This window comes from Leopardus geoffroyi, chromosome C3, assembly GCF_018350155.1.
Source record: "Leopardus geoffroyi isolate Oge1 chromosome C3, O.geoffroyi_Oge1_pat1.0, whole genome shotgun sequence".
In the NCBI taxonomy this organism is placed as follows: domain Eukaryota; kingdom Metazoa; phylum Chordata; class Mammalia; order Carnivora; family Felidae; genus Leopardus; species Leopardus geoffroyi.
The window spans coordinates 52,932,684-52,960,369 of NC_059338.1; the positions used below are offsets into that span (position 1 = coordinate 52,932,684).

At 35.3% G+C, this 27,686-nt stretch overlaps 2 protein-coding genes across 10 annotated transcripts in view; both read right to left on the reverse strand.

Moving 5' to 3' along the window:
• Positions 1-27,686, reverse strand: part of RABGAP1L (RAB GTPase activating protein 1 like) — a 767,496-nt gene that overhangs the window by 472,542 nt on the left and 267,268 nt on the right. The window lies entirely within an intron of this gene.
• GPR52 (G protein-coupled receptor 52) lies at positions 16,329-24,549 on the reverse strand. Its single transcript, XM_045452852.1, has 2 exons — positions 20,714-24,549; positions 16,329-19,510 (listed from the first exon to the last, which is right to left on the reverse strand). Exon 2 carries the CDS (start codon positions 19,288-19,290, stop codon positions 18,205-18,207), a length of 1,086 nt encoding a protein of 361 aa, XP_045308808.1. The 5' UTR covers positions 19,291-19,510; positions 20,714-24,549; the 3' UTR covers positions 16,329-18,204.

Here is a 27,686-nt window from a genome sequence, read left to right on the forward strand (position 1 = left end):
TCCTAGAGGGCTGAGTCACTAATGAGCTTCACTGGTCCACAATACTTTGCACATGTCACAACTCATTGGAGGAATGAAGTGTGTGCTGTGTGACTTCACTGGGAGAGGACTTGTAAATGCTTCTGTCTGATTCCCTTCACTAGTTTTGCTTTGTTTTCTTTTGGTATAATAAATCTTTGCCGTGAGTACAACCATATGCTAAATCTTATGAGTCCCTTCAACAAATCACGAAACCTGGGGTGGTTTGGGGGACCCATAACCAATATGGTTTGAGATCGTTTGATTCTTCAAAAGTAATTATCTGGATTTACACATTAAAAATATTCATTGCATTTGCAGATGGTAAAAGTTTAAATACACTGAAAGATACAATGAAGTTTTAAAAAGGCTGGAATAACTGAGCCAACTCTAACAAGATGAAATTTAAAGGAGATAAAGATAAAATTGTGTTTTCAAAACCCACAAACTATTGTACATGTAGGAAGAAGGAACAAATAATTAAGCAGGTGCAAAAAAGACTTAGGCTTTATTGAAAATAAGCTCAATATGTTAAGTGATAAAATATAACCACCAAAGGTACCTAATTTACTTCTATGCTGAATAGCAGCTCAATAAATATATAATAAATGTTATATAAACCAAGGAAGAATGACAACTCCATTCTCTTTTGTTAATGGTCATATCACATACAGAACATTATTCAGTTCTGAGCACCATTTAAAGGAGGATATATTAGAGCACATGCAGGGAAAAACTAGTGATGAGCTTTAAAACCATATTTTAGGAGTAATGGATCAAGAGTAAGATAAGGCTTTTCTAAGAAACAATGGCTCTATTAATGGATACACAAGGTTCTTGGGCAAAATAGAAATTTTAAATTCTTTCTAGGTAATCATGGTGGGAAAAAGTCAGAAAGACATTCATTTCAGCTGAATAAAATAAAAATTATCCCAAATCCAAAGCTACCCCAAAACGCATTTGCCCTCTGTTAAAATATGTATTCAAAGCCTACGAGTCCACTGAATGTGGATTTTAGAAGGAAGAATTTAATTAGAGTAGATACCTATACACAACTGAGTTGGGCAGGGAAAGGGGTAAGGGAAAAGACCCAAATATACAGTTAATCTGGACAATTTCACCCAACAAGTGTATGACTTACCAATTAGCATTTTATACTCAGCTCAACAAATTATTAAATAGCCACTATATATAAGACACTCTGAGGAAATAGATGTAAAAGACACAATGAGAGGGTGCCTAGGTGGTTCAGTCAGTTAAGCATCCGACTCTCAATTTTGGCTCAGTTCATGATCCCCAGGTCAAGAGATTGGGCCCCACATTAGGCTTCGTGCTGGGTGTGGAGCCTGCATGAGATTCTCTCTCCCTCTCCCTCTTCCCCACATGCACATGTATGCACATGCTTTCTGTCTTGCTCTAAAAAAAAAAAAAAACAAAAAAACCACACACACACACACAAACAAAAAATCAAAACGAACAAACAAAAAAACCACAATGAGGAGAAAAGGTGCAGACTTATAAGCGTCCCCTGCTCCTTAGACATTCATACCAGATATGACTTCTACAAAGTAGTAAAACCACTCGATTGTCTACCAGAGCTCCAGTCACCACGGTGGGAATTATACCCATGGTTTTGTAGGTTAGGGAATGCCTCGGTATCAAAACTAGCCCTGGGGTTCTCAGCCCTCAACAGCTGGTCTTGATGTCCACATACATTCCAAGGATGCAGGGTTTGAAAGTCTCCACTTATAAAAAGATCCTCCCCTACTTTGAGAGGCCAGCAAGGATATTATTTCTGTAACAGAGGCTGAAGAGTACAATTTAAAACATGTCCTAAATCTTTCTCAAACTCCAGTATATAAATGGTTGTGTGGCACACAGAGCACACAAACAGGAAATGCTGAGAACAGCACCAACAATGGGAGAACAGCACTGACAGAATTCAGTGTTTTTAAAAATAATACACGGTCTTAACAAAGCAGGAGCACAAAGTAAATGATAAGCTATTAAAAATGAGAAGATCTGGGGCGCCTGGGTGGCTCAGTCAGTTGAGCATCCAACTTCGGCTCAGATCATGATCTCACGGTCTGTGAGTTCGAGCCCCGCGTTGGGCTCTGTGCTGACAGCTCAGAGCCTTGAGTCTGCTTCCAATCCTGTGTCTCCCTCTCTCTCTCTCTGCCCCTCCCCCACTCTCACTTTGTCTCACTCTGTGTCTCAAAAATAAATAAATATAAAATAAAAAAAAAGAGAGAAGATCTGAGCTAAAAGATTTTTAAAATTAAAAACTTTGGGCACTTTGGTTTAAATGCAGCTGAACAGATCCGTCCTAGTTACCTTCTTTTTTCTTAAAGTGGGGAAGAAAAATACCATAAAACACCACATTAACAAAGCAACCTCTAATCGGGCTAGGAGGCAATAAAGTGAAAAATTAATTACCTTAATTAACTTGTTAATGTAGAACTGCTCCTGGCAAGTTGGGAGCGAAACAACCTGGTTTGATAGTTATTGGTGTGAAGATAAACTGGCTCGTTCCCTTTGAAAAGCAACTGGCAATATATGCAAATAATCTTAAAACACCTTCACACGGTTTGGCTCAGTATTTCGCTTTCTTAAAAACTGTAAGAAAATAATACTAAATACAAAGTTTCATTTATAAAGATGTTTGTAAGGAATATGCAATAATGTGGAAAAATGCTCAAGATATAAATAAATAACTACATTTAAAAATCCTTTACATAGAAAAGGTCCTAATGCACAGTGGGAAAATGGAAGGGAAAGAAATGAAGAGTTATTCTATCTAATTCTATGTGGGTAATGGACTTATGGGTGATTTATTCTCTTTTTTGTCCTTTTATATATTCCCTGTATTTCCTTAAGGAGTAATACTTTTTTTTAATGTTTATTTATTTTTTGAGAGAGACAGAGTGCAAGTGGGGGAGGGGCAGAGAGACAAGGAGACACAGAATCCGAAATAGGCTGCAGGCTCCAGGCTCTGAGCTGTCAGCACAGAGCCCAACCTGGGGCTCGAACCCATGAACCGCAAAGCCGAAGTCAGAGGCTTAACCAATTGAGCCACCCAGGCACTCCAAGGAGTAATATTTCTTTAAAATATTAAAAACAGGGGTGTCTGGTGGCTCAGTCAGTTAAGTGTCGCACCCTAGATATCAGCTCAGATCAGGATCTCATGGTTCATGATATCGAACCCTGCAATGGGCTCTGTGCTGGCAGTGTGGGGCCTGCTTGGGATTCTCTCTCTCCCTCTCTCTCTCTCTCTCTCTGCCTCTCCCCAGCTTACTCTAAGTAAATAAACTTAAAAAAATTAAAATTAAAAATAACTAAAATGAATCTTGATTGAGGATGAAAAGGAGAAATTAGTGACGTAGAAGCGATGAGAATTAAGAGGCAGAACTTAAGAGTTTACAGTGATTAGCTATTGGCTCATCCTTTTATAGAGTTGTCTGATAATTAGAGATGCTTATTATGGAAAGGCAAGTTACTGAATATATCAAGAAGTAGAGACAATATCCTAACACTCAAATGATCTCTATAAGAAATTCTTGAGGTCTTAAGACTCTGCAGTCCATTGTTCTGAAAAAAGCAGGAAGATCCAATGATCCTCTGGAGAGCTTTCATTTAAAATCAAACTAATGTAAACCTGACAATTTGCTGGGCTTTTTAAAACATTCAGCTTTATGTGAAATTATTCTATGTGTTTTAAAAATTTATTTTTAATTCCACTATAATTAACAATGTTATGTTAGTTTTGAGTGTACCATATAGTGATTCAACAATTCTAACCATAACTCAGTGCTCATCACATGCTAAGTGTGCCCTTAATCCCCTTCATCCGTCACCTTTCACCCATCCCCCCACCCACCTCCTTTCTGGTAACCACCAGTTTGCTCTCTATATTTAAAAATCTGGTTTTTGTCTCCTTTTTTCTTTCTTCATTTGGGTTTTTTTTCGCATTTTTTATTAAGTTTTCAATTTTAATTCCACTATAGTTAATACACAGTATTATATTAGTTTCAGGTGTACAACATAGTGATTCAACAACTGTATAAACTACTCAGTGTTCACCACGATAAATGTAGTCTTTAATCCCCATCACCTATTTCACCCATCTGCCCTCTGGTAACCATCAGTTTGTTCTCTAGTGGTAAGAGTTTGTTTCTTGCTTTGTCTTTTTTTTTTCCTTTGCTTATTTGTTTTTTGTTTTTTCCTTAACTTCCACATGAGTGAAATGATATGGTATTTGTATTTCTCTGACTTTTTTCACTTAGCATTATACCCTCTAGATTCACCCATGTTGTTTCCAATGAAAGATTTCATTCTTTTTTTGTGACTAATATTCCTATTCATTTTTTACAGGAAATATAAGACAAATAAATTATAAAGGTGTTCAGTTAGACTACATGGGTTCAAATAATGGCTCTCCTACCTCAGTGACTTGGAACAGTACCTAATGCCTCAAAAGCACACGTAAGTATTTGCTTTTATTCTAATGAACCAAAGTGTATCTTTGACATAAATGTCAAGATCATTCATTCATTTTCTCGCCCATTTGACTAAACTTGAGAAAAACTCAAACACTCACATTAATTTAAAACACCATTAGTTGGGGCGCCTGGGTGGCGCAGTCGGTTAAGCGTCCGACTTCAGCCAGGTCACGATCTCGCGGTCCGTGAGTTCGAGCCCCGCGTCGGGCTCTGGGCTGATGGCTCAGAGCCTGGAGCCTGTTTCCGATTCTGTGTCTCCCTCTCTCTCTGCCCCTCCCCCGTTCATGCTCTGTCTCTCTCTGTCCCAAAAATAAATAAACGTTGAAAAAAAAATGAATAAAAAAAAATAAAACACCATTAGTTGACAATGCCAGACACCATAAAATTCCTTTTGCTGTAATAAATCTCAGCCATGAGTGCAACTATACCCACTTACATTCTAATTTACAAATTTCCAAGCACTTGCTAATATGTTGTACGTCAATGCAGAATTATAAATTCTCTAAGTCATATACATTTTAGAGTTACACACAATTTTGCCTCCTATACAGCAAGATCTTCTGTCCTTTAGTTTTCTGCTTTACTGCTTATTAAAGTACTACAAAAGAGGCCACTTATTTATAAGTAAAATCAATTCTTTTGGATTATAAGATTATCATTTATTGAAGGAAAGCTTAACAAATGTTTTTGATGTCTGAAACTTTTGTCCAATATTAAGTATTACTGACTGCTACATTAATAGTTTAATAAAAAGACTAGGAAATAAGTGGGTTTTTTTCATTGCCAATCCTTTCTTTTCATTATCTTATTGCATTTTAAAATCTAATTCCAGAGGGACAGGGATTTTTATGTTATTGTTCTTGAAATAGTTGTCATGTTTCTGTAACAGCTCTTACTCTCTATATCCACTGACAGACAGAAAGCTCAATGTTTATAATAGCAGTGCCCAGCACTGAGTGATTTTAATGATCAGGGTACAGGTTAAGCTAGAGATCTAAAAATAGGACTCAACACTGTAAAACAGTTGACAGTTCTTCAAAAATTAAGCATAGATACACTAAGGACCATAGCCAAATAGGACAAAATATAAATATGTTAGCCATAAAAGGTAAGAATAATTTACTTAGAAAGTGTAGGACTATTTCATTTAGAGTGAGGTATTCAGTTGACAAACCACTGGAATCATAGGGAAGGAACCAGTGTCTAGAGTTTTACCCACATGCCAGAAATTCTCCTGATGCCTGGATGAATCAGATTAAAATTATCACTCATGAGATCCTTTGCAATTATAAAAGCACAACATTTTATTACTGTATGTACCATATAAAAAGCATTTATAATGTCTTATATCAGAGGTCAGGAGATTTTTTTCTGGAAGGGCCAGACAGTATTTTAAATTCTGTAAGATAGAAGGTCTCTGTCACAATAACTTAACCCTGCCATTGTGGTATGAAAGCAGTCACAGGCAACACATAAATGAATGGGCACAGCTAAGTTTCAATAAACCTTTATTAACAATAGTAGGCAGTGGGCTTTAATTTGTCAATCCCTGTCTTATAAGTATCTATATGTTGTCCATATGTCCCCTAATAGTCTATATGTTCTTGGAGAACTAAAAATATGTTTTACTTATAAGTCTCATCATCTTGCACAGAATTTAGTATAGTCCCTAGCAACAGAGTAACAACCAAATAAAGAACAAATAATTATACTGATCAAAAATTAATTATAATTTAATTGATTATAATTATATATAAGGTCCACATCATATGCCTAGCTTGGTTGATAGGCAGATAAGCTAAAACCCACCTGTCATAAAGATAGAAATTCTAATCATAGAGATTCACCTATAATCAGATGACAAATAGTAAAGAAAACGAATCTAAGAAGCAGTGATCTAGGATGATGCTGGAGTTGACAGAATGTGTCCCATATATATTCCCTCAAGCTATATCCACCCATGTTAACATTACTATCCTAACCTCAAAGCTTATACTTTACACCTAAACTAGTTACTTTATTCTAATCAGATTTAATGCATATAAAAGAACATTCTCTGTGTAATATACTGTGTCCCGAAATTTCCTCACATGGTTTTGTATTGTGTTGAATATCGAACATTCCCCTTCCTTCCGCTTTGACAACTTCTCAAATATCCCAAGGTATGCTCTGTAACTGCAGAATCTAAACATGCGGCCAGATATTTAGGTCAATTCATCTTTTTAAATGTATCAGTCTAATTCCTCAATCTATTGCATTGTTCCTAAGACTTTTCTGCAATCTCTCCCTCAAATCCTGGAAATCAGATGATCTGCCCCCTTGCTTGCTTCCCACTAGTCAATAAGTTATACTTTGGATTTAAAAGCGACCAGGAGTATTACGAACCACAATTTATACCCGACTTATACCCACAATCAATAAATATTTATTGTCCTAATTTGTTGATATGGAATGCAAATTAAGATTTCAATAATTTGGATTTTGCAATGACTCATCTTGCAAGCCCTTTTAGTTAGTACCATAAATTAAGTAGTCATAAACAATCACAGAAATTTTAAATTTGTAAGAAAATAAACTTTCCAAATAACTTAGTTGAATTTATTTCAATTGCTGCCTATACTGGGAACCAAGGAAAGGATTCATTTAAGGACATTTACAAGACAATCCTGTGTTAGTCTAAATTGAGTTCCTTTAATTTTTCTGTAACCATATTATTTCACTAAAATAAAACTGAATTATATATTAGAAGGGTTTCATTTAAAACATCACTGATTCAGACTTATTTTATTCCCTGAATATTATTTCATATATTAAACATAAAACATATATAAAGCACTGTAGCAAGAAATGTCAAAACCTTTTCCATTATAATGCTTCAGAAAAACCCTATGATGACTTCATCCTATGATGACTTCAAAAATACTGCAAATCCGTCACAAAGAACATTCAGAACATGGTTGTGACATGTTTACTTTTCAAAAGTAGTTATATGAAGACAGTGTGATTGACAGTTCTTCATCATTATATTTTTCTATTTTTTAATTTTTTTTAATGTTTATTTATTTTTGAAACAGAGTACAAGAGGAGGAGGAGGAGGAGGGGAAGAGAGAGAGGGGGAGACACAGAATTCAAAGCAGGCTCTGGGCTTTTTGATGACAGCTCAGAGCCTTGTCAGGCTCAAACCCATGAACCAAGAGATCATGACCTGAACCAAAGTTGGATGCTTAACCAACTAAGCCACCCAGGTGCCCCCATCATTATATTTTTAAATATACAGCTAAAACTATCCAATTCAGTCTATATATCTTCTAATATATTTAGCAGACAACTATTGTGTTTTGGGGTTTTATTTATTGAAAAAGAGAGAGAGAGAGAGAGAGAGAGAGAGAGAGAGAGAGAACTAACGAACAGAAGCAGGAGAGGGGCAGAGAGAGAGAATCCCAAGCAGGCTCCACACAGCCAGCATGGAGCTCAAGAACCATGAGATCATGACCTGAGCTGAAACCAAGAGCTGGACACTTAACCAACTGAACCACCCAGGCACCCGTACTGTGTTTTTTTTTTTTTTTAATTTTTTTTTTCAACGTTTATTTATTTTTGGGACAGAGAGAGACAGAGCATGAACGGGGGAGGGGCAGAGAGAGAGGGAGACACAGAATCGGAAACAGGCTCCAGGCTCTGAGCCATCAGCCCAGAGCCCGACGCGGGGCTCGAACTCACGGACCGTGAGATCCTGACCTGGCTGAAGTCGGACGCTTAACCGACTGCGCCACCCAGGCGCCCCACCGTACTGTGTTTTTAAAAGGAGAGGTAGGGGCACCTGGGTGGCTCAGTCGGTTAAGCATCCGACTTCAGCTCAGGTCACGATCTCACGGTCTGTGAGTTCGAGCCCCATGTCGGGCTCTGGGCTGATGGCTCAGACCCCGGAGCCTGCTTCCGATTCTGTGTCTACTTCTCTCTCTGCCCCTCCCCCGTTCATGCTCTGTCTTTCTCTGTCTCAAAAATAAATAAAAACGTTAAAAAAATTAAAAAAAAAATAAAAGGAGAGGTAAATTTTCATTATCCTCTATGCACTAGAAATTATTTTAATATCAAAACAATGAGTAGTACTAAATACATCTTATTAAAATTTTCCATGATCTCAAAAGCTCCCTTGTAACATCCAGTTAATTTTAAGGTGATCTTTCCTACTTAATAGGTTAAAAGTTAAAATTTCACATGGAATCTTTCCTGTATCAACTAAGTAAGCCTTCATTTTCTACTCAAGGAAGAAGGGTAAGGTCATTCTACCACCAGCCATCCATAAATACATGATTCAAGAGCCTTATCATGGGCAAAACTTTTGCTACACAAGACATATGCTCGGGACTAGCTCTGTCTAGCTATATGATACTAGGGTCACTTAAAAATCTTATCTCAGATTTCTGTATGTAAAATGAGATAGTGCTTACTCACAAAAGCTTTTAGAATGTCAAGGGCATTATGCATGTTCAAAAAGCATTTTAACCTTTTTCAAATTTTAACTTGCAGTGATCTCTAATAATTTCTTAACCCTCACAACAGAGGTACATGCTTGTCTCCATTTTCCTCATGGTACACTGAATCATTGGTAACTGTGCTCAAGAACATTACTTCAAATCCTAATATGTTTTCTAAAAAAAGATGTGTACCTTTAACTATTAGAAAAGTAATTAAACACCCTACAAGGACTGCAAATTGAGAATGCCAGCATTTCCCCCCGAAGTTTGTAATGTGGTAAAAGCATTAAGACACCCCCCTCATACACACGCACGCTATCTGTCCCTATGATACTACCAGATGTCCTGGATTCAGAACCTATAAAAGTAAATCCAAATCTAGTCTTCTAATAAATTTTAAGTCTGTTTAATTGTAAGTGTTAAATCACATTTACAAAGAGGGCTGATATATGAAATTGATGACTTAAATAACAGAAGCCATCATAAGACACGTTTAATAACATGACATTGTAAATATGAGTCTTCAAAATGCACTTTTCCAGATCTATTTCCAAATAAATATACCTAGAAATCCAGTAAAGTTTTAAGATCTAGGTGATGTAAAACATTTAAAAACAACTGACTTTGAACAACAGAAGCAAGGAGAGAAAACTAATCCTTGGGATGTTACGTTTTCCTCAAAATCTATCTGAACAGAGAAAGAATTGAACATCTACATCACTGTAATTTTTGATTTCAATACAAATCATATTTTAAATATCTAACGGCAAGAACATTTCAAAAAAACCTAGGTATACTTTATACAGAGTTTATTTTCTTACAAACAAGAAACCGTGTTCTATTTTAAAATTGGTAACTTCCAACAATTCTTAAAATCAAAACCTGAATCTTCCTTTCTTTGCCAAAATAATAAATATAACAAAAACCCAAACATAATTTAACTTAAATTATATTTAAATATATTAAAACATTAAACAAAGATTTTCAGGATTTTTTACATGCTTTTTCAGAAATTCTTTTAATCTTCTCCAAATACATCATTTGCAATATCAATTTTACCAATTTAGCATTTTTAATTATAAAATTCCTGAGAAAGTAAACACAATAACTGTGAAGAGGCTATTAGTCTAAAATGTATGATCTGATAATAACTATTTTAAACCTGAAACTCTCTTAGGAACGTTAGTATAGTAAATGTTTTAAAGCTGTATTTTACAGTCTATACATTAACAACTATTTGTGCCAGTGTAACCTCAGACAAGGGGTTATCTCTTGCATTCATTGCATTGGTCTACACTGCATTCAAAGATACATTTTGAATCTTAAAGAACAGGCTATATAACTTTGTGTTTGTTTATGGGCCTCCCAACCCAATTAATACCACCACTTTAAATTTATAAAGAAAGTATGTTTGGGCACTTTTAACTGGCAACAACCTTACTTACACTTGCCTAAATAGAAAACAAAATAAATTAATTGCAGTCTAATTTTTAAAATCAAATATGCATGTGATTTCTCTTGCATAAAGTAGCATTTTGATAAGTTTTAGAATTCTAGAAAATATTTCCATTCAATAAATTCTACCACTATGCTCTATGTTTCTTGATATTTATCATCGAGAAATTTTAGAAATGAAAAATCTCAAAGATTCATCTGGTCCCATTCACTATAGTGAAAGTGCTGATATCACATACGCCTTTCATGTTAATATCTATCAGACATAACAGACTCCTAATGAATATATTACTCTGATTTTTTATATTACTCCGATTCCCTTCATGGGGAATCATAAATAAAAACAGAATAGAAATTACCATTAAAAAATTATACTGAACACCAAGTAATGTATAGAATTACTGAATCACACATTGTACACCTGGAACTAATATAACCCTGCATGTTAAGTATACTAGAATTAAAAAAAGAAATTTAAGTTACATATATGATCTTTGAAGATGGGGAATTGGAAAAGTAGACTCTTGTGTATCTGTGAGATGTAGTTAACACATCAGTTGGACCCTATTTCCCTAATATAGGATCATTCTTCTGATATTTAAAGATCTGAAAAATGTTAAAAGGTGTCATCACTGGTGCATTAAAAACCCTATAGTCACTGAGATCCCTTTCAGATGCAGCAAATAACACTTCAAACTGATTGTGTTGAAGCAAAAATAAGTCAAGAATATCTAACATTGCAATTTCTCTGAAATTTTTTTCTGAAATAAATATTATAGGAATCAAAAACTATATAGACTATCTACAAAGAAGTAGAAAGACATATTCCATGCTCGTGGATTGGAAGCACAAATATTGTTCAAATGTCTATACCACGCAAAGCAATATATACATTTAATGCGGTCCCTATCAAAATACCAACAGCATTTTTCACAGAACGAGAAAAAAATTCTAAATTTTGTATGGAAACACAAAAGATCCTGAATAGCCAAAGCAATCTTGAGAAAGAAAAGCAAAGCTGGAGGCATCATAATTCCAGACTTCATACAAAGCTGTGGTAAACAAAACAGTATGGTATGGGCACAAAAATAGACACATAAATCAACAGAACAGAATAGAAAACCTAGAAATGAACCCACAATTATGTGGTCAATTAATCTTTGACAAACCAGGAAAGAATATCCAATGGGAAAAAGACAGTCTCTTCAACAAATCGTGCTGGGAAAACTGGACAGCAACATGAAGAATGAAAGTGGACTTCATTACGCCATACACAAAAATAAATTCAAAATGGATGAGAGGCCTACAAGTGAGACCCGAAACCATAAAAATCCTACAAAAGAACACAGGCAGTAATTTCTCTGACATTGGCCATAGCAACTTTTTCTAGATAGATCCCTGAGGCAATGGAAATAAAAGCAAAAATAAAGTATTTATGCTACATCAAAACAAAAATTTCTACACAGCAAGGTAACAATCAAAAAAACTAAAAGACAACCTGGAATGGAAGAAGATATTTGCAAATGACATATCTGATAAAGGGTGGGTATCCAAAATATATAAAGAACTGATAAAATACCCAATAAACAAATAATCCAATTAAAAATGGGCAGATGACATGAACAGATATTTCTCCAAAGACATCCAGATGAACAACAGACACATGAGAAGATGTTTTCGTCATTTACCATCAGGAAAATGCAAATCAAAACTACAGTGAGATACCACGCCACACCTGTCAGAATGGCTAAAATCAACAACATAAGAAACAAAAGGTTTTGGTGAGGATGTGGAAAAAAAAAAAGTAACACTCATACTGTTGGTGGGAATGTAAACTGGTGCAGCCACTGTGGACATCAGTATGGAAGTTCCTCAAAAAGTTAAAAATAGAACTACCCTATTTACCCAAAGGATACAAAAACACTAAATCAAAGGGATACATGCACCTCTATGTTTACAGCTGCATTACTTACAATAGCCAAGATATGGAAGCAGTCGTATCCATCGATTGACAAATGGATAAAGAAGATGTGATATATACACACAATGGAATATTATTCAACCATAAAAAAAGAATGTGATCTTGTCATTTGCAATGACACGGATGGAACTAGAGAGTATAATGTTAAGCAAAGTAAGTCAGAAAAAGACAAATACCATATGATCTCACTCATATGTGGAATTTAAGAGACAAAACAAGCAAAGGGGGGGAAATGAGAGGCAGGGAGAGACAAATCAAGAACCAGACTCTTAATTAGAGAACAAACTGATGGTTACAGAGGGAGTAGGGAGAGGGTTGAGTTAAATAGGTGATAGGGATTAAGGAGTTTACCGGTGATAAACACTGGGTGACATATAGAATTGTTGAATCACTATATTGTACACCTGAAACTCATATAATACTATATGTTAACTAGCTAGAATTAAAATAAAAACTTAAAAAAAACCCAGAAATCTAGAGAACTACCTTTAAAAGAAGACAGTACTGGGACATGACTGGATAATGTTACTTGTAGAATCAACAAGCACTGTTTTGTGAAACGTCAAAATATTGCTTAATCATCATTCTCTCTTGTTTTTGAGTTCATTTATTTATTGACAGAGACAGAGAAGGGGGGGGGAGAGAGAATCCCAGACAGAATCTGCACTGTCAGTGCACAGCCCAACGTGGGACTTGATCTCATAAACTGTGAGGTCATGACCTGAGCTGAAATCAAGAGTCAAACACAACCCAGTGAGCCACCTAGGCACCCTCAGCATTCTTGTTTTTTTCAGCATCCTTTTTAATAAAACAATTTTGTTTTTCTGAGTACAAAGGAAGTAAATGCTCATTTCTAAAAACAAATTAAACAGAATATTAATAAAGAAGACCCAATGCCATCACTATTAATATTCTAAAACACAACCATTTGTACTATTAAACAAAGTTATGAATATTTTAAATTGCAGAGCAAAACGAGCACTGGATAAAACTCATTTACGAGAAACACTCAAAAGGGAATCTGGTTGTTTTCTTTTTCTTTTCTAGTCACTTCATTTTCTTCTATGTCTATACATACATTTGGTTGGAGAGTATGCCACTTTCTACATATTCTTCTTAATCCAAAAATAAAGTTTTGTTCGGGGAGAAGAGCGCTTGTTGGAACGTACACATCAGAGTATCGCATCAGCTCAGTAACCTAAGCTTCTGTGCATTGTGATGGCTCTACCTGAACATGTTATATTAGCAAATCCCCACACCTTAATCTCCTTTATTTATCACATGCTTGTATCTTTTCCATACCTAATGATTAGCTTCCAGAGTGGAGAGAGACAGAAGACAGTCCTTCAAGGCAACAACTGCATTTATTTCTAAACTCATAAATTAGTGCCATATGTAGAATGAAACCTGTTGGCTAATCTTTGTTTCTTCCAGGTAACCTGTATATAACAAAGCACTCTAAATTCCATTTTAGTAAGTGAAGAAAATTAAAATGTAAAGACAAATGGCAAAACATTCCTGAACAATCCTTTCTTACTATTGCCAACCTGACAAAAGAAAAATGTTTAAGCGTATATTATGCAATAAATAATGTAAGGAGGTAAATTAATCTCAGAATCATCCCAACAACTGCTTGCTGGTTATACTTAATGTCAAATGATGTCTTCATGAATAATCATTCCTGGAAAAGGAGCTTTCAAAAATTATGGAAGTTTTCTATATTTAAAAACATCTGAGTTTAAGCCAAAATCTGAGTTTAAACAGATATGAAAAAAATGCTGTTTTAGGAAGCTCTTATACTCAATGGATTAATTCTGTTGTAAAATGTAATCTTCTTAGATTGTAATTAGTGATCTTGAAATTATGGTAGCAATGAATATGGCAGCCACAAAGATAATGAAACAGGAGCTACCACATTCTGAACGTGTTCTATGTGCCAAGAGCCATGCAGAGCACAAAGGCTACAATAGCTTGTTTAGTCCTCAAATCTAGCCCAACAGGAAGGTACAAGTCCCTGGGTTTTACTGAGGAGAAAACTGAGGACTTGGAACATTCAGTGTTACTAGGGATAAACAGCCTCTGAAGGCCAGGATTTCAGTCCAGATTTCATACCCTAGTAGGTTATAAAGACTTCCAATACTACGTAACTTCAGAAACGGCTCCACAGACAATCGAACCCTTAGTAACAGACTCTGGCATTATTGTTTCGCTGTCACTTATAACCAAATTGAATAATTACCACAGAATACAATATAATGATGAGAATAATGGTTATGCTTTCCATTCTTCAAACATATTAATTTTAAAAAGACAGAGTAGTTTCAAAATAAGTATTATCTTATTATATAAACACACATTAAAATATGTCAAAAGGAAGTTACAAGGCTTGCCTGAGAGTTGCACATGAAACATTATAATAAATGAAAAATCTAAACCTAGAACTTGCCTTATAGGCTCCCCTTGCTTTTCCAGGATATGAAACCTTGACTGAACTCCTGGCTTTCAGAGGCTGTTTATCCCTAGGTAACACACTGAATGTTCCAAGTCCTCAGTTTTCTCCTCAGTAAAACCCAGGGACTTGCACCTTCCTGTTGGGCTAGATTTGAGGACTAAACAAGCTAATGTAGCCTATGTGTTCTGCATGGCTCTTGGTACATAGAACATGTTCAGAATGTGGTAAACCTTCTCCACTCACCTGCCTGAAAATATTTTCTTCAACAGGAAATTCACAGAGATCTGAAGAAACTATTCAACAAAAACTTAACAAAAATGAATAAAGGCAATGCCAAGGAAATGCTATGCCCCAGGGTTTCAGTTTGATTACAGACTAAACTAGCAAGTTTGGGCTTACGAGATTGCTGTTTTAATAAAATATATTTGTAAGATCAAGGAAAAAGATATCACAAGGTATGGAAGGGACTATAGCAAAATGTTTAGGTGAAGAAAAAGAATAAAACTCAGAGAAATTTGTAAGGAAAAGGTACAGACAGAGGTACAAAGGTGTGAAGGCTTTTGAGGAAAGAAAACAAAAAAAACAAAACAAAACAAAAACCCAGAAAAGCAGTGAAGCAGAGTGGTTAAGTATGTAGGCTTTGGCTCTACCCCAGCTAAATATGAATGAACCTGTGGGGAGGAAATGAGTGACCTTGTGTCCATCACCCTTCTTCAGTTTTCTGTCTCTAGGATGAGAATAAGAACAGTATGTATCTGAAAGGAGTGTAGTGAGGATTAAAAGTTAAAATATATATAAAAACACAGTGTTGGGGTGCCTGGGTGGCTCAGTCAGTTGAGTGTCTGACTTCAGCTCTGGTCATGATCTCAAGGTTTGTGAGTTCAAGCCCCATGTTGGGCTCTGCGTTGACAGCTCAGATCCTGGAGCCTGCTTTGGATTCTGTGTCTCTCTCTCTCTCTCTGCCTCTCCCCTGCTCATGCTCTGTCTCTCTCTCAAAATAAACATTTTTTAAAAATTAAAAAAAAACTTAACATAGTGTTTAAAACTTGACACATAATTGTTGTTATTAATTATCATGAGGAAAAGCCAGAAGAGGAAAATGCAATAAATGCAGCCTCAAGTTTTCTCTACAGAATATCTACTGAGTCCTTTCGAGCTATATTTATTTACACACCAAACTAAAGGAATCAAAATCTGATTCCCAAATAATACATATAATGTTGAATATTCTATTTGTGACAGCTGAAAAGTTAGTAGTATTATGCTTTCTTGAAATCTGTTTTTCCTTTAACTGGTCTGAAATTAAAAGGTTCATTTTGAATATCCAAAATGCCACTGGCAAACACAGGGCAAGAAATAATATAAACAACCCAAACCACAGAAATATGAAACAATTAAATTTTGATTCTAAGTGAGTGTTTTTATGAAACTGAAACAAAGTCTGATTTTGATACGTAGAATACTATTTTATTCTTTATTTTAAACCTTTCTTACATGTTTAAAAATATACACAGGTTCAAAACAACCTCAATAAAATGATGACATTTCTACTAACGGACCTCTGAAGTCAAACCACTTGTGTGCAAACACACTAGGCTTCCAATTTGAAGTCATAGGCACATTTCATTAAATGCATTTCATAAAACAAATAAATCAAAATGCTGAGAAGAAAAATACTCAGTAGTCTGATATAAACTTTAAAATATCTGTCAGGCAGGAAACTTATAGTAAAAAAGTAAGATTTAGATGTTTTACCACTCACACCTGCTTCACTACTGACTGATTCCCCCAAATGCCATTTTGCTACATCTAAACCCCTGGCAATTTATTATACAATTCCATGTAGCACACTAAAAAATAAGTTAATTTAATCTCTGCGTATGAAAACAGATTACAAAAGGAAATACTGACAGCTCTTACCTGTATTTGATAATTAAGTATATCGTATTCTCAGCAGTACTAAGAATGCAGCTTGATCTAATATAAATATCTAATAACAACTACACAAAAGTATTTTTCTCTTTAAAGTTTTTGTATATTTTTTCCAATGTTGATGAGTTAAGCAACATTGATCTATGTATTGTGCTAAGAAAACATTAGGCACAGATCACATAATATAATTTACATTTTCTTTGTTGTAAAAAATATAGTATATGCAAATGCATATCACACAAATGATTGGTGGACGCAACACTAAGCTTCGTAGACCTAACACAAAAAGGTTAATATTGTCTACTGGATTGCGGGGAGGACACGCTGTGTGGTTTGAAGAGCAATACCTTACTTCTGGGTGAATACTCTGAAATCTCCATTAGAATTATTTGTGGATTTCCTTAAAGAAAAACAATGCTTTATTATAGCAAAAAAAGACACTACTTTGGGCACATGAGCTAACTGGAAAGGAACCAGATAAAAATGTATACAAAAGCTATTAAAAATATTTAACACAATATCTCAAAGAACCTTTGTTGGAAGGAATAGATTATTTAAGATTATGATTGCTTTATATAGTAGATTCTTTCATTAGCTAAGACACTTTTGGATTAAGGTACCAAAGGATGCAGATCCAGAACAATGGAGGAAAAAAATAGCAGGCTGTTAGAAAGGGGGTGGGGATGGGTACACATAATTTTACCCAGAAGAAACAAAAGTACTGTTTCTTTTTGTTTATAGCAAACAATTTGCACTGCGGACATTATAAAAACACAAGCAAAAGGGTTATGTAGCAGGTAATAAAATACAATGCTTACTATGCATCCTTCATAGAGAGACAACTTATAGGTTGCAGATTAGTACATTTAAGAGTATACTTTGATGCAAAAAATTGCACTTTGCCACATATATTATATGTAGCATTTAAAGGGCAATTTATGTAAGTCATTTCCACAAACACAAAGAAAGTGAGAAAGACAGACAGAATGAGAGGCAAAGACAGAGGAGAGAGCTCAGTCAGAGAGGACAGAGATGCCGAGGGGCTTTGCTCATGTCCTGTGGAAGCTCTGAGATACTTTTTTCAATAATTTTTTCATCTTCAGTGCTTAATTTTGTTATTACTGTACATTTATACTCACATACTAAAGTTATCTCATGAGATTACCCTCTATACATTCTTTTCTCTAGCTCCCCCTCCCCCACCACTGTGGAAAAAGAGAAGGAAAAAAAAAAAAGAAATCTTTAGTCCCTTCATCTCATCGTCAACTATTCAAGTAAATATTTCTCTAGTGGCAAACTTCCAGAAGAATTATTTAGATATTATAGAAGAATCAAGAACACAATCCAAAACCCCTGTCAGATTACACTGGATTTGCTGTATAGTTCTCTTCAAATGGAGCAGGAATTAGCCCGTTTCCTAGGTTTGGGGTCTCGTGCTTCCTGATCCTTCACACACAGACAAGATGTGCACATCGTCTTGGACAGTCTTCGGAGGCCTAGCCGGAAAACACTGTTGGAAAGGCTGTATATTACACAGTTACAAAAACTATTACTTATAGCAAGCCAGGTTGTTAGGAAGGACAGTGTTGGATTGTCTAAGACCCGGGAGCTTTCCAGAAGAAAGTAAATTATATAAGGGAGCCACAGCATGTAAAACACACTGGTTATCCGAAACAAAACCATGGCGTAGCGACGGTCGGGGCTGTGTCCGGTCTCTCCAGAGGCATCCACCTCATGGCTAGGAAATCGGGCCCTCCGGTCATTTATCTCTTTGGTGTGCTGACGGCAAATTTTGAAAATGTGGAAGTAAGTGAAGCAGACCACAAAGGCAGCAGGAGCATAAAGTAAACAAACAATAAAGCCAGTAAAATAGGCACTGGTGAGCCAAGAGGTGGCACACCATTCAAAAATGTCACCATGGTACCCAGGTTTCCCCCAGCCAAAAAAGGAAGGCAAGAAAATGAGGCAAGAGTAGATCCAGATTAAAATAATGCAAATTCTCAGGCGGCAAGGAGTGACCAGTTGATTGTAGGAAAGAGGCTTGGTTATTGCAAGATAGCGATCCACGCTTATGCAAGCAAGACATGCCATAGAAACGCTTTTTAGAACCGAGATGATATATCCAAAAACCTGGCAAGTCAATGACTCATGGATACCTGTGGAGTAGTGAAGAAGTGAGAGAGTAGGAACCAAGCAGCTAACTCCAACGAAAAGATCAGCATATGCCATTGTCTGAATAAAATAGCTGGTAGTGTAATGGTGTAAGAGTGGAGCACAGTGAAAGACAAAGATGACCGTTAAATTCCCAGCAATGATTAGAAATGTCAGCAAGACAATAACAACGGTCTCAAAGATGCACACATCCACCGCACTGTAGTAGCCAAATCCAAGTGGGCAGGAGTGACGTTCAGACACATTCACAATGCCACTGCTCATGTTCAGGATGCTCCATTCAGTCCACCTGGATTCATTCATGGCTTGGAATTAAGGGAACATGTAGCCTTGGCTCCAGCAAGCAGGTGCCCTGTCCAGCATGTGTTAAACTCTATACATGAGTGTCTCGGGATCAGCTTCGGTAGACAGTGGCAGTGCTTCTGTCACAGCCGAGCATCCCAGAGAGTACTCAAGCCTCTTCATCAGTCTCAGTGCAGCAGTGACACATCTCAACTTTGGGAGGGGGAGAAAGGGAAGTAAGCTAGAAAGGAGGTGAAAAAAGGTCACTGATTAGCTTCCTCTGATGCTCTCTCCAACAACTTTTTGAAGACACAAGGCACTTCTAGAGAAAATGGATATTTTATTACCTTTCACCATGAAAAATTAAATTGTAAAAAGAAAAAAAAATCAATTGCCAAGGGAAGAAAAGAGTTTGTGAGCTGTTTGGGCTCATCAGAAAGGTAGTTTCTTAGGGATCAACTAGAAATAATGAGGGGAAAAAAAGTCTTAAATTGTCTCAGGCTTCCTACTTCATCTGTCATGAGAAGTGGATTCATATTTTACGTTTTTAAATAATTAAGATCTAAGATCTAGTTGCAAATCTAAGAAAAAGTTCATTGCGGCAAAGAGTGCCTTTGGGCTCAGTTCAGGGTTCGATGCTGGTGGATGAACTTTATGATCTATTTCTCATTTCTCAAAAAAGCTAAATCCCCACACACACATACACACAAGGTTAATTCTAAAAGACTCGGGTCTACTTGGGCACAAAGGAGCAGAATAGGGGTAACAGACTCCAGACTGCCCTATAACTCTCATGAGTAAACAAAAGCATATTTCCAGTAGTGAAGATAATGTGCAATGGGTTAACACGTGACAAGATATGATAAACTGTAAAGTTTTAATTCTGCATGCAATTTTTTAAGCATTCAGATGAAAACAGTTTTAGTCCATTACAGTTACCGGTTCTACATGTAATTTGTATGTTCTCCTTTTCAAAGGGAAAATAAATGTTATTAATTTCAGCATCAATAATTGAAAATAACTTTCATTATCTGATATGCTACCTTCCTTATAACGGAATAATAGATTCACAGCTCAAAGTTATTTCTCACCTTTGCAACCACACCTATATCTCACGTATATATGAAATTTAAACAATAGAAACTTTCCTATACACTCTGAGCTTATTTGACTAGAAACGCTGCCATTATTTATTACTTAGGTATTTCTAGTAGGCTTCATAGTCTGTTTCTATTCTACTTTCATCAGAGGATTAACACATTAAATCATTACTTCGACTAAATCTTCTGAAAGTGGAAAATTACCTTGTTTGCTATACTTGCAGTTATACAGCAGCCATATGTTATGAAAATGCCTCTTCTATTTCTGTTTTCTATTTTGAACAAGTGCTCGATTAGTACAGGGGTCATTAGGTAGGTTATAAGATGGTCTTATTTTAAAATACCTCTAAAGCATCAAGATGAGTTTAAATCCTAGAGTTTGAAATACTGAAAGGCTTGCAGGATAGAATCCATCCAAGAGGCTTCCAAGGTCATTCTGTTATCAGGTTAACATTTATCAAAAATCTTTTTAAAAGTACAGGTATTTCAGAGAGTTTCTTGTCAGTCTTTGTTGTCATACCTCTTGAAGAAGTAACATGCATTAGAGATAAAAACGTTTCCTTCAGGAACAAAGCAGCAGCTTAACAGAAAGCATTCTTCTGAAAGTTATTTTCTCGTGCACCACCAAGTCATTCAGGGAAGTCCTTCTTTTATAACAGCCACAGGATATTCCTCCTTGCACATTCCTAGTTTCACTTATCACAAAATAGTTCTCTTCTTACGGGAATAAGGCAATGCTTCTCACCTACATTCACTCTTATCAGCTGCTAGGCTGGGCTGCTTGATTCAGAAGTCCGATTTACTGTGATGCAGTTACCAGGATGCTGTCGCTATATTCTTCACAATCTCTCAGTATCACTGCCTCCACCTGAGCCGGAGCCCTGCTCCTCTCCTCCTCATCCTGAGCTGATGCAGAAGAACTCACCACCATCAGAAAGGTGACTCGGTCCTCCTGCCCCAATCAACAGCACAGCCAATGGCTACTGCAGCTGAAACTGTCACTAGGTAACAGTTGCCAGGCACATGCAGGCTTATAGACTTACTCGGCAAGCTCTGATCAAGATTGACAAAAGAAGACAATGGAACTGACCGATCCTTATAACATATTAATGGCATGTATGAATCTCTAGAGATAGTCTCCTTATAGCATTTATAAAGATTAATTCCTATGGACCAGACAGTAAGAAACAAACAAAACAAAAACAAAAAACAAACAAACAAACAAACAAAAAAAAACACTGGGATACACCTTTAAACCCTGTAGAGAAACTACCACAAGGTACTATGACACTAAAAAGTCAGCAGTAATCTAATGCTCACTGGCAGAAAAAAACGTATTAATTATTAAAAATCAGCTAAGACTTCGTGAACTCAAGTGATATAGCTACTATTTTTACTCCCTAAAATATAGGTATGTTTTGATTAACAGAAGTTAAGTCACTTAATAATCTCTCTAATCCCTGCCACACCCACACTAAATTGCTGAATCCGATGTATTTAAGTGTATAAACAGAGCATTGGAACTAACACCTCTATGCTAACATCTATTTGGGGAAATATTTAAGGTCAAATGTGAACTCTGAAAAGTAGGCATTAGAAATAAGTAGAATGATTGTTTACTCCACTTATTATCCTAATATGAAAAACACTCAAGAGTCAAAGAACTGTCATACCGTGACTGAGCTACTCACACCCAAGTGAGAAGCAAGCAAATTAAGCTACTTTATTTGAGGGAGGTTAAAAACATTTCTATTTACTTTGACTTACTATAGGCAAACATTTTCTATTTTAAGCATATTTCTTATGGGATCAGCACTCTTCTTTAAAGTGACTTAGAACTAATTTACAAATTATTTCAGACTTAGATAAGGAAAATTAAGCTGAAAATGGAAGATAAACTAACATCTGTTGAGCACATTCTGTGTGCCAAGCATTATGCTAAGTGCTTTATATATTTCCTCTCTATAAAAACCTTAAGTCTTTATGGAGTAGGTACCCATCATTATCACTTTCCAAAGGAAGAAGATAGGTACTACAGAAGGTAAGCATAACTTGCTTCCAACAGTCATGAAACGAGCATTGAAACAGGTCAAAAGTGTCATTCCTAACACCGTATTGATGAACCCCTCTCTCCTTCCCTTTTCTTTCCTTTCCACTGATGGCTGCCAGTAAGGTAATGTCTAAGAATAACTATTTTGGATTCCAAAAATGATTTCTAAAGAACAGAAAACCCTATTCTTTCCTCCATGTTGAACTGCCTTATAGGAATGAAGACCATATTATTGTCAAAAATCTCCAGGGGTTTAGGTGAAATACAGAAAGAATGGAAGCACATTTCTCATTACCAGAATAATTCATAAAACAAGTTAGAATAACAATCATAGAATGAGTACCAAGTTGAGGTTTGAAAGAAAATATTTAAATGTACAATACAAAAGGCTAGAAAGTCCTATTTTACAAGGGAAGTAGTTTGACCTTTAGGGATACATAAAAGCATTAAAATCAAACAGGACTGGATTTAACTAATAGTCTCATTTACAATAATAATAAATATTCAAAATAAAAATTACATTTGATAAATATTCATGAATGTAGATAGCTCCCATACTCCATATTAAAAGGAGTTTAATACTCAGTTTTACTATAAAACCATCAGAAAATAAAACACTATCAATTATTAAAGTTATCCCTATATTACCAAAATCTAAATAAACCTTTTCCAAGGATAGGCTTTACATATTTTTAAAACAGTTTTGAATGTAATATTTCCAAAATTAGAGAAATGGCAAAATAATCTCATAGGGAAATTCAAATTCTAGATCGCTTTCATTTGATACATTTATTTCCCAAAACTAATCGCTGACAGGGATTTGAGTCTACGAATATTCTAAATAATACGTAATTGTACATGCTTCCAAAGGCAAACAAATGATAATACAAGAGAGTTCAAGCAGAGCCTTTGATCCACTTTCTTCTTTCCTTCTACCAACTTCCAAAAAAAGCTTTAGCAGTTCTAACAAGATAATTTTCTTCTTTTTAGACATTGACTTGTTCTACTGGTCCCTCATTTTTCTCCCTTTCTATCCTTTTTTCTAATCTGATTATAATAGGAACTAATTTATAATGTGAAGCTTTAATAACAAAAAAGCATTAATGTCATATATTTACATAGCTCATTACATAAATCATTCTTTGTCTTTAATTAGGCATAATTCTCTTTATGTTAGGGGTCATTAGGTGTTTTATTATTGCCATTCTTACTGCAATCATTGTCAACCACCTCTCTCTCCTTTTAACTGATGAATGCTAGTTGGGAAATATCTAAGAGGAATTATTAGTTGGAATACTTCAGAATTACTTCTAACAGCTAAAACTATAGCTTTATGAGGTGACACATCACAGGTATTTGCTTTTTTTTTTTTTTACTTATACCTTAAATTGTTTTATATATTCTTTTATATGAATCAAGAGTTCATTATTAAACATCTAAGCATTTCAGGCAACTACTCAATAGGACCTAAATAGCAGAGTAAGAGAGAGACATCAGCATCAATGGTAAGTAAGATAAAAAGAAGGCGATGATTATCAAGGAGAACTATACAACCAATATAATATTGTAAAAAGTAAACATGTACAGAAAAGGGTTTTTTTTTTTTTTTAACAATTTTAAAGGTACAAAAAAGGTGTATGCATTCAGAATTTATCTATTTCTTCAAGTACTCCTCCCATCCATTAACTCTTCCCTATCTCGGCTGTCACTACCCTAAGCAAGCTCGCATCGTCTTGTGTGGGAGTGCATGTAGTGGCTTCCAGTGCCATCCTCATGAGCTGCCTGTGGCCTCTCTTTAATCCATTATGCACAGACAGAATATTCTTTAAAAAATGCAAGCCAGATGATATCACTCCCCTTTTAAAATACTTCAGTGGTTTCACACTGCCCTTAGGATAAAGTCCCAGTAAGTCCTATAAAATCTGTTCTCCACATACCAATTCAATCTTACTTCTATGTTGTTTAGGATTAGCTAACCTGGTTCTACCGCCTCCTATTCTAACCATCCCCCTGTACTACATATATTTGCTATGTTGTCTACTGCCTCAGGACATTTGCACCCACTGCTTACTATGCCATCACACTTCTTTTACTTAACACAGAAATAACCTTCAGATTTAATTCAAATACCACTTCCTCACAGATACCTTCCTTGAATTCCCAGATTAGACCAGATTCTATACCTATCATAATTTATAATGATCTATTTCATTCAATTTTGTCTTTCTGACTAGACTGCAAGCCCCATGAAGGGAGCAATACCTGTTTTGTTCACATTATATCTTAAGTACCTACTTTACACTTTTGGGCATAAAATTGGAGCTAAACAAGTACGTGTTTAATAAGCTTTAATGTGAAGAACATAAAAATAGCTCAAAAGTCTGCAAGACAAGAAACACTAATAACCAGTTTCTGTGAACCTCAGAATACACAAAGTTCCTTATAATCCCCCTTGAATGACATACAAGCTTCACAAGAAAGCTATAAAACATATAACCAAATTTCAGAAGAAGAATTAGCCTAATAAATTCAAATTAAGGGCAATATTATTTATCTATACTTCTCCCTAAACCCAATTCAATATGAATATTTAACTAGTGCTTTGAAAAATCCTATCTAGCAAATGCTGCAAAATGCAATACCAATATATGTTAAATGTTCTAGCAAAGCAATTTGGTCTAAATGTAAAAAAAAAAAAAAAAAAAAAAAAAAAAAGTAGCATATGTTACAATCCACTGATTTAGTGATCTCTCAAGGATAGAAAGCGAGTTTATATTATTACCTTTATTTCATTAGGAGACAAGTTATTAACAATCACAAATATTTCACAGCTATTAAGTGAGTGCATTACAGAAGAAAACTTCCTCAATCTGATAAATCCTATAGCTAGAGTGATATTTAATGGTGAAGGAGTAAAAGCTTTCTTCTTAAGATAGAAAACAAGGCAAAGATGTCTGCTCTCACCACTTCCATTCACTTTATACTGGAGGTCCCTGTCAGTAACAGGCAAGAAAAAAAAAATAGCTAAGCCATACAAGAAGACATAACTACACACATAAGAAACACTTCAAAAATTTACCCCAAAGACTATTAGAACTAATGAGTAAATCTTGTCCAAATAGAAGGGCAATATACAAAAATCATTGAATTTCTGGATACTTGCGACAAACTACAGTAAATGAAATTTTAAAACAACAAACCATTTACAACAGCCCCCCAAAACAGAAAATATGGATAAACTTAAAACAAAAGATGTGTAAGACCTCTACCCTGAAAACTACAAAATTAAAAGGTCATAAGTAAATGGAGAGATATACTACCTTTATGGATTAGAAGACTCAACACTATTAATAATGTTAGCTTTTCTCAAATTAATCTATGGATATATTGCTATTTGTTGATTCTAAGTGATTCTACAATTTTTATGTAAATAAAAAAGGACGTAGGGTAGCTAAAACAATCTTGTGAAAGGATCTTTTAAAAGCTGGAAGACTGGCACAAGGATAAACAAATAAATCACTAAAAAGAATATAGTCCAAAAATAAACTCACACTTACCAACTGAATCTTAACAGACTTTAAAACAAGTCAAAAGGAAAAGAATATCTTTTCAGTAAATGTTACTAGAAAAATTTGGATAATGAGAAAAATGAACTTAGACTCCTTCCTCATACCACGCACAAAAATATATTTGAGATAATCAGATCTAAACATAAAGATTAAAACTATAAATATATAGTTTCTAGAAGGAAACATCCTAGAAGGAGAATATCTTCATGACATGTAAGTAGACAAAGGTTTCTTAAAATGCAGAAAATAACTATAAAGGTAAAATGTAATGAATTATACTAAAAACAAAATTCTGCTTTTCAAAAGATAGCATTAAAAAAATCAGTAAGTCAAAAGACTAGTAGAAAACACTAGCAAAACATATATCTAACAAAAAGTCTGTATCCAAAATATATAAGAGGACTCTTACACTTTGTTAGTAAAAATACAAATAACCCAATTAAAAATGGGGAAATGCCGTCATAGATACTTCACAAAGGAAGAAATGGCCATCAGTATTCAGCATCAATAGTCATCAAGAAAAGGCAAAGTAAAATCACAGTGAGGTATCACTACATACTCACCAGAATGACTAAAATTAAAACACTGCAAATACTAAATATCAGTAAGAATGCAGAAGTCAAACTTTTATAAATTTTAAGTATTAGTGTAAAATGGCCCAACTTTTTACTTTTTTTTACAGTGTTATATTAGTCTCAGGTGTAGAACACAGTGATTCAATACTTCCATACAGCCCCCAGTGATCATCACAGCAAGTGCACTCCTTAATCCCCATCACCTATTTCCTCTATCGCCCACCAATTTGTTCCCTATAGTTAAAAGTCTAAATGTCCACCAACTGATGAGTGGATAAAGAAATTGTGGTTTATATACACAATGGAATACTACGTGGCAATGAGAAAGAATGAAATCTGGCCCTTTGTAGCAACATGGATGGAACTGGAGAGTGTGATGCTAAGTGAAAGAAGCCATACAGAGAAAGACAGATACCATAAGGTTTCACTCTTATGTGGATCCTGAGAAACATAACAGAAACCCATGGGGGAGGGGAAGGAAAAAAAAAAAAAAAGAGGTTAGAGTGGAAGAGAGCCAAAGCATAAGAGACTCTTAAAAACTGAGAACAAACTGAGGGTTGATGGGGGGTGGGAGGGAGGGGAGGGTGGGTGATGGGTATTGAGGAGGGCACCTTTTGGGATGAGCACTGGGTGTTGTATGGAAACCAATATGACAATAAATTTCATATTTAAAAAAAAAAAGTCTGTTTCTTGGCACTTCTCTCTCTCTTGTCGCTTTGCTTGTTTTGTTTCTTAAATTCCACATATGGGTGAAATATGGTATGTGTCTTTCTCCAACTGACTTATTTTGCTTAGCATTATACTCTCTAAGCTCCATACATGTCACTGTAAGATATCATTATTTTTTATGGATGAATAGTATTCCTGTGTGTGTGTGTGTGTACACACACCACCTCTTCTTTATCCATTAATCACTTGATTGCCACTTGGGCTGCTTCCATACTTTGGCTACTGTAAATAATGCTGCTACATATATACAGGTGCACATATCTCTTCAAATTAGTGTTTTTGTATACTTTAGATCAATAGTAATGTGATTGCTGGGTCCTAGGGCAGTTCTATTTTTATAATGAATGTCTTTTTAATTTTTTTAATATTTATATATTTTTGAGAGACAGACCAT